The sequence below is a fragment of the Strigops habroptila genome, chromosome 1 (genome assembly GCF_004027225.2).
Source record: "Strigops habroptila isolate Jane chromosome 1, bStrHab1.2.pri, whole genome shotgun sequence".
Classification (NCBI taxonomy): domain Eukaryota; kingdom Metazoa; phylum Chordata; class Aves; order Psittaciformes; family Psittacidae; genus Strigops; species Strigops habroptila.
Window position 1 is genome coordinate 331186 of NC_044277.2, and position 18176 is coordinate 349361.

Below are 18176 nucleotides of genomic sequence, written 5' to 3' on the forward strand. Positions count from 1 at the left end.
TCGTTTCCTGTTACCTGCAGCGCCGGCAGCTGCCGCTCCACCGTGTCCAGCCAGTGCCGCAGAGCCTGCAGCCTTTGCTGAGCCTCCAGCCGCGCGCTGCAGGGACAGTGGGGACACTGTGACAATGGTGACACCGGGGGCTGTGGTGGGGCTGTGGGGCTGCAGTGCTGCGGGGCTGTGGTGGGGCTGCAGTGCTGTGGGGCTGTGGCAGGGCTGTTGTGGGGCTGGGGGGTTGCTCCCAAGCTGCCCCGCTTGCCCCATGGATGTTCTCTGCCATGTCCTGGTCCTGGTGCAGGGTCCCGGTCACCGCGGTGCCCCCATGCACACGCAGACCCCGCTGCGGCACTGCGGCCGTGCCGTACCTCACCATGGGCTCCCCATCCGGTGATGAATCCTCAATGCTGGCTCCAGTGGGGCTGGTGGCACCGGTGGCCTTCGCAGCGCCGTGGGGCTGCAGGGAGAGCAGGGCACACATGGGCACATGTGGGGACACTGGGCTGGTGCCATGGACCCACCGCAGGGCAGTGGCACCTCAGGCACGGGGTGAAGGTGCCAGGATGGGCCATGCCCTTTGGGCCGCAGCAGCATCAGCACACGTGGCCCCACAACATGTTCCCGAGCACACACGTGTCCACGTGCAACGTGTGCTGTGCCTGGTGTGTTAACACAGCGCTGTGCCATGCAGCCTCTCACCGTGTGTGCCCAGACCCTGGAGAGGCTGCAGGAGCCCAGAGCGGGTGCTGTGGGTGCTGCAGCGAGCAGCAAGGCTGGGACAGGCTGCAGCCCACGGTGAGGAGCTCATCCAGCAACAGGGGCTGCAGATGCACGCCCAGGGAGGAGGAGCAAGAGGAGGATGAAGGGTGCCTGAGGCTCAGGAATGAGCGGAGCCCTGGGTGGTGCAGCCAGGGGAACGGGCGTGCGGGCGCTGCCAGGTGGGCACCAGGAGCTGGAGATGAAGCGTGAACATGGGCTGAGGTGGTCCCATGGAGCTGATGATGGTGATGGTGATGGTGGTGGTGATGATGCTGAGCACAAGACCTGAGCAAGGATGGGTGGACCCGCACCCCACACCCTGCACCCCACGCTCTGCACCCACGCACCAGGGGCTGGTGCCCCTCAGCTGCTGCCCGAGCTATAGGCTGTGCCTGCAGTGCTGCACGTGCCTGCAGCCAGTGCCTGCAGCCAGTGCCAGTGATGGAGCAGCCATGAGGGTCTGGCTACAGGGCAGACATGGGTGGATTCACTGGTGCAGCCGACACCAGCTCGATGGTGCAGACACTGGTGTGTAACCGTGCGGCAGCACAACCCTTGGTTGGGGTGTTGCAGGGACCCAGCTGCAGCACCAGGGCTGTGGCACAGCCCAGGGAGATCTTGGGGTCCCGGCCCTGGGATGGAGAAGAGCTGGACAGAGCATGGACCTGCAGGAGCCACATCCTGCCCCATGGACACAGAATTCCCACCAGGGGGATGGGATGGGGGTGTCACCCCTACACGGCGCACGGAATCCCAGACTGGTTTCTGTTGGAGAGACCTTAAAGCTCCTCCAGTTCCAACCCCCAGCCATGGGCAGGGACACCTTCCACTAGAGCAGGTTGCTCCAAGCCCCTGTGTCCAACCTGGCCTTGAACACTGCCAGGGATGGGGCAGCCACAGCTTCTCTGGGCACCCTGTGCCAGTGCCTCAGCACCCTCACAGGGAAGAGCTTCTTCCCAATATCCCATCTAACTCTTCCCTCTTCCAGTTGGAGCTGTTCCTCCTCATCCCATCCCTGCATCCCTTGTCCAAAGCCCCTCTCCAGGTTTCCTGGAGCCCCTTTAGGCCCTGGAGCTGCTCTAAGGCCTCTCCTTTGGGAGCCTTCTCTTCTCCAGGCTGCCCCAGCCCAGCTCTCTCAGCCTGGCTCCAGAGCAGAGCTGCTCCAGCCCTCGCAGCAGCTCCGGGGCCTCCTCTGGACTCGCTCCAACAGCTCCATGTCCCTCTTGTGCTGTTGCCCCAGACCTGGATGCTGCTGCCCATGGGAAGGTGCTTTGGGTGTCGGGGGGTCCCAGGGGAGCAGGGGGTGATGTGTGGTGGCATGGGATGGCTGTAGAAGGTGCATGGACGAGGGACACAAAGGCCAGTGTGGGTTCAGGGCTGAGGAGCGCATGGGGCAGGGGGGCCCCAAGGCTGATCCACGGGCTCTCAGCGGGGACAGGAGCTGCACCCACAGATGCCGCTGTGAGCTGGGGGGCTTCCAGCCACACTGTGAGGCTGTGCCGTGGGGAGCACTCATGGGCAGGTCCTGGTGGTACCAGGAGGTCTGTGAGAAGTGGCTTCGGGGGGGTCAATGAGGGAGCCCAGACCCAGGCTTGATGGGACTGGGATTGGGACTGGCCCTTGCTGGGACCCATCCTGAGCTTCCCAATGGGCACCACAGCTCCCAGCCACCTTCTGCATCCAAACCAACATCCAGCACCACATCGAGCCCCACATCCAACCCCGCACTCAGCACCACATCCAAGCCTGCATCCAGCACTACATCAGCCCCACATCCAGCACCACACCCAGCACTGCATCCAACCCTGCACCCAGCACCGCATCCAGCCCCACATCCAGCACTATATCCAACCCCGCACCCAGCCCCACATCCAACCCCGCACCCAGCACCACATCCAACCCCGTACCCAGCACCGCATCCAGCACCACATCCAGCACCACAGCCAGCACCACAGCCAGCACCGCATCCACCCCCGCATCTAACCCTGCATCCACCCCTGCATCCAGCCCACCATCTAGCATCACATCCAACACTGCTCCAACCCTATCACACTGCACCATGGCCCGCTGCAGCCCATGGCACGAACAGCATCTGGGAGCCGACAACTGGCACCAGCAGCGCTGGGGCAGCATCGGGTCAAACAGAGCACATGGAGCTGCTGCTGACTGGAGCACCCTTTACTGCAGCTGCGGCTGCACCACGCGGCAGCACCAGGACCCCATGGGGTCAGTTCCTGTCCCCCCAAACAGGAGATGCCAGTGGGTTATGGACCAGGATGTTGGGGCCCTGGTGCGGCACTGCCACCGGCACGACACGTGAAAGCAAAACGGAGAATGAGAGTAATAATCATCATCATCATCATATTAATAACGAGGGATGCGGAGGAACGACAGACGCGGTGGACACGTGGCAAATGGGAGCAGGCGGGAAGGAGGAGAAGTGCTGCGGAGACCCCGCGGCGAGCTGCGGCACTGGGCCGGGGGGCCATGGCACTGCATGGGTGCCCCAGGGCTGGCTGAGGGGCTCTGGCACCCCGGCAGCACCGGCCCCACGCTCTGGTGAGTGCAAAGGGTGAGGGAGCACGTCCCCGTGTCCTGCAGCGCGGTGCCGGCGGCCCCAGGATAGGGTCTGGGGGCTCCGTGGCAGCGGTGAGGGGAGTTGGGATGAACATCCAGCCACACTACAACAGAGCGAACAGAAAGATGGGATGAGACGATGGAGACTGGTCCATGGGATGGAGCCCTCGAGCCCACGCCGGCAGCACCCGCCCCGTGCCAAGCAGCGCCCGCGGCCAGCAGCGTCATGGCACCACAGCCAAGTCCATCCCGAGCCATGCCCGGAGGAGACCGACAGCCCAGGACACCCTGGTGTCACCACATGGGGGGCGTGGCACTGGCTGAAGCCCCAGCACCAACCCAGCGGCAGCAACCCCGGCTCTGAAGAGGGAACGATGGGAGATGTCAGTGTTACCTGTGCTGGTGAGCACGGCCGAGCCGCCGCCGCGTCCCAACATCCCCTCGAACCCATCCACGAGTTGCCAACACCGGAGACCCAGGTGAAGAGCTCGCCCAGTGGCGCCGGGATGCCCTCAGTGGGGCTGGGGAGAGATGTCTGCCAGAGAGAGAGCGCGTTACTGCAGCACCGGCACCGGAGGAACCGCCACGAGGGGAAGAGGAACCCGCCATTCCCAACACGGGAGCGCGCCGGTGTCCACAACCCCCCCCGTGCTCATGGGGTCCTGCAGCCTCTGCACCCCTCAGAGAGCCCCCACGGTGAGGGGGACACAGTGCAGGAAACATGCATGGAGCCGGGCTGGGCTTGGCAGTGCCAAGCTCGGTGCCGGGCTCTGGCAGACACCTGCTCATTTCTTTTTAATAATTCCTTGTTAATTCCTTCTTAATTCCTCATTAATTCCTTGTTAACTCATTAAAGCTGCACCATCATCAAGAACGGGGCCTTGTGTGAAGCCCTTCCCAGATACACGGGAGGCAGCAGCAGGCGGCGGCGGCGGCTCATGGCAGAGCCCAGCACGGTGCCGGAACCGAGTGCGGTGGCCGCGGGCTGGCGGAGGCGGCAGCAGCTCTCGGCGGGCGAAGCGCAGGAGCGGGGTCAGGCCGGTCCTGCTGCACTTACAGTGGAGGCAGCGGTGCTGTGGTGCTGGGAACGTGCCGGGCACTGGGGCAGAGCGGCAGCTCCGGTGCCACGTGGAGTGTCGGGTGCCTCGTGCACAGGCAGCGCGGGGCTGGCGGTGTCCTCCTCCTCCCGCTGACACGTCTGCAGGAAAAGGGTCGTCTCCTCCTTGGGGAGCAGGATGAAGCGGCGGGTTAATTATAAAAGAGTCTCTAAGTGGTTAGATCCAAAAGACAGAACGGTTTTTTTCTTTTCCTGTTGGTTGTCCTGTTGGTTTTCCTATGTTCTGTTGGGTTTCCTGTTTTGCAGCCCTGCCAGGCCATGCCGCAGGGCGGGTGTGGTGCGGGGCCGGGTGATTTCTTTCTCAATACACACACCCTCCGGCCCATGCTGGGTTTCACGGGTTAGTTTTGGTTAAGCCATGGTCGGCTTTGGCAGGTCATCACCACATTCAACCAGTAACAGGAGATCAGTCTTAGGGAGCAGCAGCAGCGTTGCCACATGCGGAGCAGGCGGGTGGCGGGTTCCTCGCGCAGGGGCCGGCAGGTCAGGCCATGCGCAGTGGCAGCTGGTGCATCCCAGCACGCTCCGCACTTGCCTCCCACCCGCAGCTCCAGACCAAGGCGGAGGCAGCTGCTGCCTCCACAGGACCCATCGTGTATCTGCGCCCAAAGCTCGAGGAGGAGTAGGAGGAGGAAGAGAAGGTCATGGAGAAGCCGGAGCCGGTGGCGTCAAAGCTGCCGCGCCGGGAGCCAGAGCGGGAGCCAGTGCGGGAGCCTGAGCGGGAGCCAGAGGTGGAGCCGGCGCTGCTGACATTGTAGGGGCTGTAGTAGCCTTTGCTGGACTGGGAGGAGGCCTCCAGCAGGCGCAGGCCGGTGCCGTCCTCCACCATGCTGCGGTCCATGGCGTCCTTGTAGGAGATCTTGAGCTTGGTCTTGGGGCAGGTGAGGTACTTGGAGTAGGTGTTGACGTCACGCAGCTTCTGGGCCGTGCGTGCATCGATGGTGCCCTTCTGCAGCGCCTCGTCCAAGGCCACGCGGCCCTCGACGTCAGGCTCGATGAGACCGCCCGTCAGGTACTGCACCTCCAGGAACCTCTGCCCGGCCTCATAGTAGAGCCAGCCCTTCTTGAGCGCCTGCGCCGCTGACATCTTTGTCTTGGTGCGCGGGTCCTCGAAGCCGTAGAAGGCCTTTTGCGCCAGGTTGATGCGGTCCACCATGATCTTGTCCACCAGGCCCTTGGTCACGGCGTCAGCCACGGTGCACTTGTCACCGGTGGTGGGGTCGATGATGCCACCAGTGCAGGCCTGAGCCTCCAGCAGCCGCTGCCCTGTGATGTTGTCCACGAGGTTGCGGCGCATGGCCTCGGTGATGGACACCTTCTCCAGGGTGTCTGTGTCCAGGATGCCAGCCACCGGCCCCGTCTCTTCAGTTGGGTCACTCCACATGGATATCTGCGTCCGCACTGGTGCCGGGCTGACAGTGTAGGAGGAGGAGGAGCCCACGGAGGATGAGCGCGAGCGGAAGCCACTCATGTTGCCTGAGAGCATGTCCGCGAACTCGGTGATAGAGAGCGTGCCTGCACGGTACTGGTCCAGTGCTGACTGGTCAATCAGGCCCTTGCCGATGGCGTCGTCGATGTCATACTGGCGCCCTGAGCGCCGGTCGATGATCATGGACTTCACCACGCCATCGGAGGAGGAGGTGGTGATCTCCTCCCACTCACACTCCTGCTCCGACAGTTCCAGGTAGGTCTGGTGGTCGATGAGGCCCTTGCGATAGGCCTCATACACGGACATCTCCTTGCCTGTCTCTGGGTCAACGATGACCACCCTGCGCTTGCGGACGGAGGACTTGGAGGACGTCTTCCTCTCCCGCTTCTTCTCCTTCAGGGGCAGGAGGCAGAGGCCGGTTTCCGGGTCAGTGATGCACCGCTCCATGAGCTGCAGGTAGGTGAGGTTCTCCTCTGTGTTGGGGTCGAAGAAGCCCTTGGTGTCATCGCTGGGGTCCAGCAGGATCTCATTCATCTCCTCGTCGAAGAGGCCCCTCTTGTAGGCGATCTCCACAGGCAGGCGGTGGCTCTCCTCAGGGTCGATGATGCCGCCGGTGGCGATCTGGGCCTCCAGCAGGCGGATCCCGTGGTCCTTCAGGATCAGCCCCTTCTTCATGGCCTGGAAAAGGGAGATGAGCTTCCCAGAGTAGGGGTCCCGGTAGCCGGTGACGGCCCTTTCAGCAGAAAGCAGCTTGTCCTTGAATTCGGGGCCCACAATGCCCATGCGAACGGCCTCCTCCACAGTCAGCTTCAGGCCCTTGATGGGGTCGATGACGTAGCCCGTGGCTGCCTGTGCCTCCAGGAGCTCAAACGCGGTGCCAGGCCGGATGATGCCCTTCTTCATGGCCTGGTACACAGAGAGCCGCTCCTTGGTGGAGTCCACGAAGACGCCGGCAATGCAGCTGGTGCCCTCCAGGAACTTCTTCAGGTTCTTGGAGACCTCCTCGATAGAGGTGAGTCCTTCCTGCAGGCGCTGCGCAGTGGCCTCGTCCATCACCTGCGAGCGGACCAGCTCCTCCACTGTGATCTGCTTGCGCAGGCCACGGAAGGTGAGCTTCCGCGCATCGCAGAGTGGCAGCAGCAGCAGCCCGCTGCCCTCATCCTGGCGGCACCGCTTCAGCAGCTGTGTGTAGCTCAGCTTCTCCTCCGTGGATGGGTCCACGTAGCTTCGCACCTCACTGGGCTCAGACAGCATGTCGTACGTGTCCTTGTTGATGAAGCCCCGCTGGTAAGCCACCTCCAAGGGCAGGTGGAAGCCCAAGTGTGGGTCGATGATGCCACCAGTGGCGATCTGGGCGTCCAGGAGCTTGAGGGCCTCTTCGCTGGGAATGAGGTCCTTCTTCATGGCCTGGAAGATGGAGATCTTCTGCTCGCTGTAGGGGTCTCTGTACCCAGTCACGGCCCTCTCGGCGGACAGGAGCCGGTCGTGGATCTCAGGCCCCACTACACCTTTCCTGACGGCCTCATCAACGGTCAGCATCTCGTTCTTCATGGGGTCGATCATGAAGCCGGTGGCAGCCTGGGCCTCCAGGAGGGAACGGGCCACTTCCGAGCTGATCAGCCCCTTCTTCAGTGCCTGGTAGATGCTGAGCTTCTGCTTGGAGGAGGGGATGTAGATACCAGCCACACAGCCCGACCCATAGAGGTACTTCCAGATGGTCTCCACCTCCAGGAGCTCCCGGAAGGTCTTGGAGCCCTGCTTGAGCAGGTTGTAGATGTCTTGGGAAATGATCTTGGCCTCGTAGAGTTCCTCAGCCGTGATGCGGCGCCGGACGTAGTCATAGGACGTGAGATTCTGCTGCCGGATGATCTCAGTCTTCTCGATGATCTCAATGATGATGATGATCATGCGCTCCTTGGACACACGGCCTGACTTGAACTCCTCCATGAGCTGCTTCCGCTGCTCCTCGGGCAGCAGGTCTGAGTGCATGATCTCCCACAGCGACATGGAGGAGCCCGCCCTGCTGCCCACCGGGATGTCCACCTGCGTCTCCTCAAACACCTTCCGCGTCTCTGCCTCGGTGTAGACCTGTGTGGTCTCTACCACTGTCGGCTTCTCAGGCTCCCGCAGTGGCAGCAGGTACAGGCCAGTCTCAGGATCCTCAATGCACCTCTCCTTCAGCTGTGTGTAGGTGAGGTTCTCCTGCGTGTTGGGGTCGAAGAAGCCCCTGGTGTCATCAGTGGGGTGGGAGAGGGTTCGGTTCATCTCCTCATCGAAGTACCCACGCTTGTAGGCCACCTCCAGGGGCAGGCGGTGGCTGTGCACGGGGTCAATGATGCCGCCGGTGGCGATCTGGGCCTCGAGCAGGCGGATGCCGTGCTCCTTGACAATGAGCCCCTTCTGCATGGCCTGGAAGAGGGAGATGGTATTGCCCGAGTAGGGGTCCTTGTAGCCGGTGACGGCCTTCTCGGCAGACAGCAGCTTCTCGTGCAGCTCGGGCCCCACCACACCAGCCTTGACAGCCTCATTGACATAGAGCTTACGGTTCTTCACAGCGTCAATCAGGAACCCGGTGGCTGCCTGGGCCTCCAGGAGGACCACAGCAGTGCTGGGCTGCAGCAGGTTCCGCTTCATGGCCTCGTAGATGTTGAGTTTCTCCTTGGTTGCCTCCACATAGACACCGGCAATGCAGTCGCTGCCATACAGGAATCTCCGCACTGCCTCTGTATCGGAGAAGTCCTTCACTGACTTCTTGCCTTCCTTCAGCTGCTCATACTGAGCTTTGGTGATGATGCGGGACTCCACCAGCTCGCTGGCCGGAACAGGAGCCCGGAGCCCACTGAACGTCAGCTTCTCCTGCTTCTTGGTCTCTGCCTCCTCGATGATAGTGATGACAATCTTGATGATCTTCTCGATGGTCACCTTGCCGGTCTTGTACTGCCGGAGGAGCTCCCGCCTGTGCTCCTCCGTGAAGTACTCAGAGTGGATCAGCTCCCAGATGGTCATGGTCTGGCCCTTCATGCTGCCCACTGGGACCTCCACAGTCGTCTTGTCGAAGCACTCCTTTGCCTGGCTGTCAGTGTAGACCTCCTCCTGCTGCGCCTGGATGGCTTGGTCAGACAGAGGCAGCAGGCAGAAGCCGGTCTGCTTGTCACGGCGGCAGGTCTTCTGCAGCTGGGCGTAGGTGAGGTGTTCCTGGGTGTTGGGGCAGTAAAAAGCCTTGGCGTCATCACGGAACTCGGCCATCGCCTCGTTCATCTCCGGGTCGAAGTAGCCACGTTTGTAGGCAACGTCAAGTGGGAGCCGGTGGCTGTGGATGGGGTCGATGATGCCGCCAGTGGTGAGCTGGACATCCAGCAGACGCACCCCAGTGTCGCTGGGGATGAGGCCCTTCTTCAGCGCCTGGAACAGGGAAACCGTCTGCCCTGTGTAGGGGTCCTTGTAGCCAGTCACTGCCTTCTCTGCTGACAGCAGCTTCTCGTGCAGCTCTGGACCCACCACCTCAGCCTTCACAGCCTCATCCACAGAGAAGAGTGTGTTCCTCACGGGGTCGATGATGTAGCCGGTGGCAGCCTGGGCCTCCAGCAGAGACAGGGCGACCTCTGGCTTCAGCAGGTTCCTCTTCAGGGCGTCGTAGAAGGTGAACTTCTGGCCAGTCGACTCCACCAGGATGCCAGCAATGGCGTCGGTGCCCTTCAGGTACTGCCGCACGGACTCCATCTCCGCCACGTCCTTCACCGACTTCTTGCCCTGGTGCAGCTGGTTGTAGAGGTCTTTGTTGATGATTTTGCTCTCCAGCAGCTCCGCAGCGGGCACGGGGGCCCGCAGGCCCTCAAAGCACATCTGGCTCTTTTTCTCGCTTTCCTCCACAACCGTGATGATGATCTTGATAATCTTCTCCACTGTGATCTTGCCGGTCCGGTACTGCTGGATCAGGTCCCGCCTTTGGTCCTCGGTGAAGTATTCAGAGTTGATGATCTCCCAGATGGTCACTGTCTTCCCCTGGAACTTGCCAAACGGCGCCGTCACCGTGGCCTTCTTGAAGACGTCTTTGGCTTCTTTGTCGGTGTAGACCAGCTCCCTGGCTTTGGCTGCCTGGTCGGTGAGGGGCAGGAGGCTCAGCCCCGTGTCTGGGTCAGTCACACACCGCTCCAGGAGCTGTATGTAGGTGAGGTTCTCCTGTGTGTTGGGGTCGAAGAAGCCCTTGGTGTCATCGGTGGGGTCGGAGAGGGTTCGGTTCATCTCCTCGTCAAAGTACCCACGCTTGTAGGCAGCTTCCACGGGCAGACGGTGGCTGTGCACGGGGTCGATGATGCCGCCGGTGGCGATCTGGGCCTCAAGCAGGCGGATGCCGTGCTCCTTGACGATGAGCCCCTTTTGCATGGCCTGGAAGAGGGAGATGCGGTCGCCGGTGTAGGGGTCCTTGTAGCCGGTGACCGCCCGCTCCGCTGCCAGCATCTTGTTGTGCAGCTCAGGCCCGATGACACCCTCACGCACAGCCTCACTCACAGAGAGCCGTGCATTCCGCACTGGGTCGATGATGAAGCCGGAGGCAGCCTGAGCCTCCAGCAGCACCAGCGCTGTGCCCGGGCTCAGCAGCTTCTGCTTCATGGCCTCGTAGATGCTCATCTTCTCGTTGGTGGGTTTGATCAACAACCCGGCCACGCTGCTCTGGCCCTGCAGGTACCTCCTGACCTCGTTCCTCTGTGCGAGCTCACCAACGCTCACAGTGCCCTTCACCAGCTGCTCCAGGCTCTCCTGGCTCAGGACACCAGCATCCACCAGCTTGCCTGCGGGCACCTTCTGCCGGATGCCATCGAAGGCAAACTCAGGCTCACCATTGTGCGCGAGGCCATCCAATGCGTCCCTGTCATTGGGCATGGCTTGGACATGCGGCTGCACCGCAGCCACCATGGCCTCCCTGGGCAGGTCGTCTGTCTGGATCATGATCTCACGGGTCTGCGCCAGTGCCGCCTTGTACTCCTCCTGCATCTGCTCCAGCCTCTCCCTCAGCTTCTGGTTCTCCTCTTCCAGAAGCTTCTCCTGCTGCTGCCGCTGCTGCTCCAGCTGCTGCAGCTCCTCCTGCTTGTGCCGGACGTTCTCCTCTGCTTCCTTCTGATGCCTCTTGGCCTCATCCAGCATGGCTTTCAACTGCTGCTTCTCCTGCTCCATCTCCTTTTGCTGCCGCTCCTGCTCCGCCTTCAGGTTCTGGGCTTTGTCCACCTCATCTTTAAAGAGCTTCTCCAGCTTCGATTTCTCCTCCTCGATGAACTTCTCCTTCTGCAGCAGCGCATCCTTCTCCGTCAGAAAGCTCTGCTGCAGGAGCTGCGTCTCCTGCCGGAGCTGCGCCTGCTGGGCCACCTGCATCTGGGGTGGGAGAGAGGACAGCACGGTCAAACGGTGCCATGCAGCGCCAGGGGGGATGGGGAGGGAGACATGCACCATGGCGGCACGGGGTAGGGCTGCAGTGTCACTCAGCCACATGGGCTCCAGTGCAGGGGTTAGGAGTGAATGGGAGCAGAGCAAGGTTAGGGAGCTGCAGCAAACAACACGGGGTGGGACAAGCAGGGATGAGACACAAGGGTTCAGCTCTGGGACCCCAACACAAGAGGGACACAGAACTATTGGAACGAGTCCAGAGGAGGAGGCCACGGAGATGCTACAAGGGCTGGAGCAGCTCTGCTCTGGAGCCAGGCTGAGAGAGCTGGGCTGGGGCAGCCTGGAGAAGAGAAAGCTCCTTAAGGGGAGACCTTAGAGCAGCTCCAGTGCCTAAAGGGGCTCCAGGAAACCTGGAGAGGGGCTTTGGACAAGGGATGCAGGGATGGGATGAGGAGGAACGGCTCCAACTGGAAGAAGGAAGAGTTGGGATCTTGGGAAGAAGTTCTTCACCATGAGAGTGGTGGGACACTCTGAAAGGTTGAAGGGAGAAGCTGTGGCTGCCCCATCCCTGGCAGTGTTCAAGGCCAAGTTGGACACAGGGGCTTGGAGCAACCTGCTCTAGTGGAAGACGTCCCTGCCCGTGGCAGAGGGCTGGAACTGGAGGAGCTTTAAGGTCCCTTCCAACCATTCCATGACTTTGGATACTGCTGTGTCAGGTACCAAGGTGGGAGCTGGGCATAGAGAGGATCAAGGGAGGACAGGCCACCAGAAAAGTGCTAGGGTCACCCCACCGCAGCAGGAGCTGCAGCAGCAGGAGAGGGCAGAGGGCAACGGGAGGTCTTGCCCTGACACCCAGGGCGGGGTTTGCATTGCTGCACCAATGGTGGTTCCACACATGCCCCTGACCCACAGCGTGGGGGTCCTGTCCCCCAGCAGCCCAGAGGCTGGGGGATGGACACGGGCTGGAGGCTCGGGCAGTGCAGCAGCTCCGTGCCTGTGCCCATGCCGCAGGGGCTGCAGCGACGGTGGCCGGGACCCGGTGCCGCGTGGCTGGGGAAGGGGAAGAGGTCCCTGCATGCCACCACCGCTAAGGGGACCCGGTCACCCAGTACCTCCTCCGCCTTCTGCTGCAGCAATGCCGCCTCCTGCTTCAGCTTCTCCTTCTCCCACTCCAGGTCGGCGATGGCCTGGCGCAGCTTCTCTGCGTCCTGGTCACTCTGGTGCCGCTGGATCTCCAGGGTGTGCACCAGCGTCATCTTCTCCTGCGTGGCCAGCTCGGTCTGGTGCAGCCGCTCACTGATCTCCTCCGCCTGCTTCTTGAACCTCTTGGCCTCCTCCTCGGCCTTGGCCTGGGCCATGCTCATCTCCGTCACATGCAGCTTGAGGCGCTCGGCCTCGGCCGTTATCTCTAGCTGCCGCCGGCGCTCAGCCTCCAGCGTCTTCTGGAAGCCCTCGGTCTCCTCTGCCAGGCGCTGCTGCATCTGCTCCTTGTCCTCCTGCAGCCGCTTGGCATGTTCCTGCGCCAGGTCCTTCTGCTTCTGCAGCATCTCAGCCTCGGCCTTGAGCCGCGTGGCCTCCTGCACCGCCTGCATCTTCTCCTTCAACATCTTCTCGGCCAGCGCCCGCTGCTGTGCCAGGTCATCCTCGGCAAGCTGCCGCATGCGTGCAGCCTCCTGGGCCTCCACGCTGAGCCGCGCCACCTCCTCAGCCACCTGCTTCATCTTCTCGGCCTCCTCCGCCAGCAGCTTCTGCGTGTTGTCCTTGTCCTTGAGGATCAGCGCCTTGTTCTCCTCCTCAATGCGGCTCTTCAGCCTCGCCAGCTCCTCCAGCTGAACCCGCACCCTGAAGAGCTCCTCCTCGACCTGCGCCTTCTGCCGCACGGCGTCGCTCGCCTCCTCCTTCAGCCGCTGCAGCTCCTCATCCAGGATGTTCTTCTGGTGGTCCGTCTCCTCCAGCCGCAGCTTCACCTTGGTGAGCTCCTGCTCCACCTGTGCCTTCTGTCGCAGCGTCTGCTCCGCAAACTTCTTGTGCTTCTCCATCTCGGCGTCGGCCAACTGCTTCTGCCGCAGTGCCGCCTGCTCGGCCTGCGCCCGCCGCGCCGCCTCCAGCTCCGCCTCCTTGCGCAGCGCCTCGGCTGCCGCCTGTGCCCGCGCCGTGGCAGCTGCCTCCTCCTCTGCGCGCTGCTTCAGCCGCTCGGCCTCCTCCACGCGCCGCCGCGACAGCCCCGCGTCCTGCTCGGCCTGGCCCCGCGCCAGCTCAGCCTCCTCGGCCACTCGCCGTGCGCGCTCGGCCTCTTCGCGCAGCCGCTCCACCAGACTCTGCTCCTGCTGCCGCGCCTGCTGCAGCTCCTGCTCCTGCTGCTGCATGGCGGCCAGCCGCGCCTTCTCCTCTGCCGCGATGCGCTTCTGTGCTGCCTCCCGCGCCAGCTGCACCTGCCGCTCCGACTCCTTCTCCGCCAGCTCCTTCTGCCGCCGCGCATCCTCCACCATGGCCCGGAGCCGCTCCACCTCCTCCAGTGCCAGGCGCCGCTGCCGCGCCGCATCCTCCTCGGCCGCCAGGATGTCCTGCAGTTTCTCCTCGGCCTCGCGCCGCCGGCCCTCCTCCTGCAGTGCCAGCGCCCGCTGCCGCTCAGCCTCGCGCTCCGCCTGCTCGCGGCTGCGCTGCACCTCCTCGGCCTCGCTGCGGATGCGGCTCAGCTCCCGCTCCAGCTCACTCTTGCCCGCCGAGGCCCGCTCGAAGCTGGCCTTGAGCACACGGATCTCCTCCTCCACCTGCCGCCGCTGCCGCAGCGTGTCCTCCACCAGCCCCTTCTGCCGCTCCAGCTCGCTCTCGGAGCTGCGCTTCAGCTGTGCGATCTTCTCCTCGATGTCCTGCTTGTGCTGGGCCGCCTGCTCCTCCAGCAGCCGCCGCTGGTATGCCTCGTCCTCCGCCAGCCGCCGCAGCCGCTCGTTCTCTGCCTCCTTCTCCTTCAGCGCAATCTCCGCCTCCGCCTTCAGCCGCGATGCCTCGTTGATGGCCGTCAGCTTCTCCTTCAGGATGCGCTCGGCCTCAGCGCGCTGCCGCCCGGCCTCGTCCTCTGCCAGCTGCCGCTGCCGCTTGGCCTCCTCAGAGAGGGCGCGCAGCCGCGCTGCCTCCTCCGCCAGCTCCCGCAGCTTGCTGGCCTCAGCCTCCAGCCGCTGCTTCGACTTCTCGCTGCTGGAGCGCGACTCCTCCTCCGCCCGGGCCTTGCTCTGCAGCAGCACCTCCATCTCAGCCCGCAGCTTCGCCAGCTCATCCTCAACCTCCTTCCGCTTCTGGATGGCCTCGCTCACCTCCTCCTTCAGCCGGGACTGCTCCTCCTCCAGCAGCAGCCGTTGCTGCTCCCCGTTGTCCATCTCTGCCTTCAGCCGGATCAGCTCCTGCTCCGCCGCCAGCTTCTGCTGTGCCGTGCCCTCCGCCAGCTCTCGCTGCTTCTCCAGCTCCTCCTCAGCTGCCTCCTTCTGCCGCAGAGCCGCCTGCTCCGCCTTAGCGCGCTTGCGGGCCTCGCGCTCCGCATCCTCCTTCTGCTTCTCTGCCTCCTCCTGCGCCAGCGTCTTCTGGTGCGCCACCTCCTCCGCCTGCAGCCGCAGCCGCAGCGCCTCGTTGGCCTTCTGCCGCCAGCGCTCCAGCTCCTTCTCCGCCTCCTCCCGCGACTGCTCGGCCTCGCGCTGCTGCTGCTTCAGGCGCTCGGCCTCCTCCTGCAGCTGCGCCACTGCCACGTGCTCGCGCTGCAGCGACAGCTCCAGCTGCGCCGTCTGCTCGGCCAGGGAGCGGCGCCGGCTCTGCAGCTCGGCCTCGGCGCTGCGCTGCGCCGCCTCCTGTGCCACCTGGATCTGACGCTGCTTTTCGGCCTCCGCCTGCCGCAGGCGCCGCTCAGCCTCCTCCGCCTGCAGCCGCAGGCCCTCCAGTGCCGCCACCGCCTCCTGCTTCTCACGCGCCGCATCGCGCTCGGCCCGCACCTTGCGCGCCAGCTCCTCCTCAGCCTCGCGCTTCTTCTGGCTCTCATCCTTCACCTGCCGGCGCAGGCGCTCGGCCTCATCCTGCGCCTGCCGCTTCTGCCGCTCTGCCTCCTCAGCACGCGCCCGCAGCTCGCACAGCTCGGCCTCGGCGCCCAGGCGCTGCCGCTCCGTGCTCTCCAGCTGCCGCCGGATCACCCGGATCTCCTCCTCCACCTTCTTGCGGCTGGACTCGGCCTCCTCAATTAGCTTCACCTTGGCCTCGATCTGGTGGTCCGAGTTCTGCCGCAGCTGCAGCAGCTCCTGCTGGATGTTCTGCTTCTGCTGCTCTGCGTCCACGGCCACGACCTCGCGCCGGGCCACCTCCTCCTGCATGCGGAGCTGCAGCTCCCGTGCCTCCGCCTCCGCCTGCGCCTTGGCCTTGGCGTGCGCCTCGGCCAACTGCCGCTGCTTCTCCAGCTGTGCCTCCACCTCTGCCAGCCGCTTCCTCTCCTCCTCCTTCAGCTTCTCGGCGGCTTTCTGGAGCGGGAAGGGGGAAGCACAGAAAACAAAGAGGGGGGAGAAAGAGAGAGATCACAAAGGGATGCGACGGGCCGTGGCCACGCACATGAGCGCAGGATGCGCCTGGGATGGCTCCAGATCGCGGACGCGGTGACACCAGCTCCAGAAGACGCATGGCACACAGAGAACACAGCCAGGTCAGCGGCAGCAGGGCGGCCCCCAGGCACCACATAGAGGGGAGGAACGGAGCAACGGAGCGCGAGCACAGCCCGGAGCAATGGAGACCAGGAGCGAGCAGCTTGAGCACCACCAGCATGCCCAGAGCCAGCCAGGAGGCTCCTGCGCTCACCAGGGCTCACCACAACAGAGGGGCCAGCACCAAAAGCCACCGACAACCTTGGGCTGGAGCACCAGGATGAGCAAGATAGAGGGAGCAGGTGGGAGGAAGGAGCCACCAGGAAAGCCTCGATGCCATGGAGAGCAGCACAAGCTCCAGCCCTGCAGCCCCGCTCCAGGCCACTGAAGGGCCACAGGCTGGCGCATGGCACAGGGCCATGCCACAGAGGCTCGTGCCACATGCACCATGGGAGAGGCAGGCGCATGCCCCGTGCAGGGCACATGCGGGTAAGCACAACCCCCGCGTCGTGGGGCCACATCCCCTCAGAAGGGCCCCGGGGGCAGGAGCAGAGACAGAGGAGTGTGAGGAGCGGCATGGTGCGGGGGGGGACATGCGCGGGGTCAGTACCTGGTGCAGGGATGCCAGAGTCATCCTGGGCTATATTTTACCCTCCATTAGCTCCCCAACAACAACAACATCCCCCAAGGCAAAGCACCGGCAAAGCAGCTCGACTTGGACGCAGAAACCAAGAGTTAGAGAAGTCACCGAGAGCAGACCCCGAAGTGCTGGCACCTTGTGACCATGCGCCTGCGCTGTGTATCTGGGAAGTGCCTCCTACCACCTGTCCCACCAGAGCCAGGTGTCGCGGTCCCACCAGAGCCCGGCTGCCAGCGCCGGGTGCAGCAGGGTTAGGGGCTGCGGCAGCGTTAGTGGTGGGGCAGCAGCCGCCGTGCACCAGCAGCCCAGTGTTGTGCAGCAGCGAGGATGCAGCCAGCGCGGTGCCGCCGCGCTCCTACCTCCTCGTCCTCCAGCCGCCGCAGTGTGTCAGTGATGAACTTGATGTACTGGCTGGTGAGCGTGGTCAGCTCGCTGTACTGTGTCCGCAGGTCCACGTACTGCAGCAGAGGGTGGTGGTCAGTGGGAACAGAGCATGCCCACAACACGCCATGGCACACCGCAACACACCGTGGCACACCAGCGGTGGTGGGGCTGGATGGAGGCGAGCCCCATACCCACCCCTTTGGCAAAGGGCTGTGGCTTCAGGGTTAGGGTTGAAGTTGGGGTCATTAGGATTATGGGTTGGGTTTAGGGTCAGGGTTGGGTTGGGTTGGTGTTAAGATTAAAGTTATATTTAGGGTTAAGGTTGAGTCAGGTTTAGATTAGGGTTAGGGTTAGATTAGGGTTAGGTTTAGTGTCAGGGTCACTATCAGTGCAGGTTTAGGGCCAGTGTCCTCAAACCTCCTGGATGACGCCATTAGGGTTGGGGTCATTTGGTTTAGGGTTAGGGGTCAGGCTTAGGGTCAGGGTCAGGTTTAGGCTCGGGGTCCTCTCACCTCCTGGATGATGCTGTCGGATGCTGACTGCACTTTGGGTTTCTTGGCCGGTGACGCCATCGGCTCCACCTGCGCCTTGAAGCTCACAAGCTGCAGCTCATAGTCCTGTGGGAGTGACATGTCCCATTGCACGAGGTCCTGGTGGGACCCCCAACTACCTCCCAACAGCCCCAGCCCCACAGCCCCAGGCACACCTTGATGGCGTCGATGTACTGCTTGGCGTGGCGCTGGCACTCCTCCACCTTCTCCTTGTTGCGGTCGCATTCCTCCAGCAGCTCCTGAGGGACACACCAGGATGAGCTCCGGGAGCGCCAGCGGAGCCAGCGGACCCGGCCCCGCCGGCTGCACTGCCCGTACCTGCTCCTGCAGCAGCTGCTGCCGCACGCTGGCGCTGCCGGCGATGGGCACTGCCTGGATCTCCTCCTGCCGCCGCCGTGCTTCCTGCAGCCAGTGGCGCAGCGCGGCGCAGCTCTCGCGATAGCTCCGCAGCTGCCGGCCTAGCTGCTCCAGGTCGCGGTGCCTCAGGTCGGCCTGTGCCAGGACCCCGCGCCAGCGCTCCAGCAGCTGCTGCACCCTCTCCCGGAACCGCTCCAGGTCCACATCGCGCTCGCTGTGGCCCCGCACCATGCGCTCGTTCACGTCCTTGGCCTTGCCGAGGTCGGTCTCCAAGGTGCTGAAGAGGGGCTGGTGGCCCTCGGCCTGCGCCCGCAGCCGCTGCAGCACACAGAGCAGCGCTGTCAGCACCGGGTCCCCCTGCACCCCGGCACGGCGCTGC

At 63.7% G+C, this 18176-nt stretch overlaps 1 protein-coding gene across 24 annotated transcripts in view; it reads right to left on the bottom strand.

Annotated features, from left to right (window-relative positions):
- Positions 1 to 3094: 3094 nt before the first annotated feature.
- The window catches only part of PLEC (plectin), a 46008-nt gene continuing 30926 nt past the window's right edge, over positions 3095 to 18176 (bottom strand). For 21 of the 24 annotated variants that reach the window (XM_032920078.1, XM_032920077.1, XM_030486905.1 and 18 more), the window contains 7 exons: positions 17759 to 18115; positions 17596 to 17679; positions 17402 to 17506; positions 16865 to 16963; positions 12368 to 15748; positions 3725 to 11243; positions 3095 to 3434 (listed from right to left, as the gene is read on the bottom strand). In XM_032920078.1, coding sequence (XP_032775969.1) covers positions 4932 to 11243; positions 12368 to 15748; positions 16865 to 16963; positions 17402 to 17506; positions 17596 to 17679; positions 17759 to 18115 — 10338 coding nt within the window. In that variant the 3' untranslated portion in view covers positions 3095 to 3434; positions 3725 to 4931. The remainder of the gene's footprint in view (positions 3435 to 3724; positions 11244 to 12367; positions 15749 to 16864; positions 16964 to 17401; positions 17507 to 17595; positions 17680 to 17758; positions 18116 to 18176) is intronic. The other 3 variants (XM_032920083.1, XM_032920082.1, XM_032920070.1) reach the window with 3 other exon arrangements.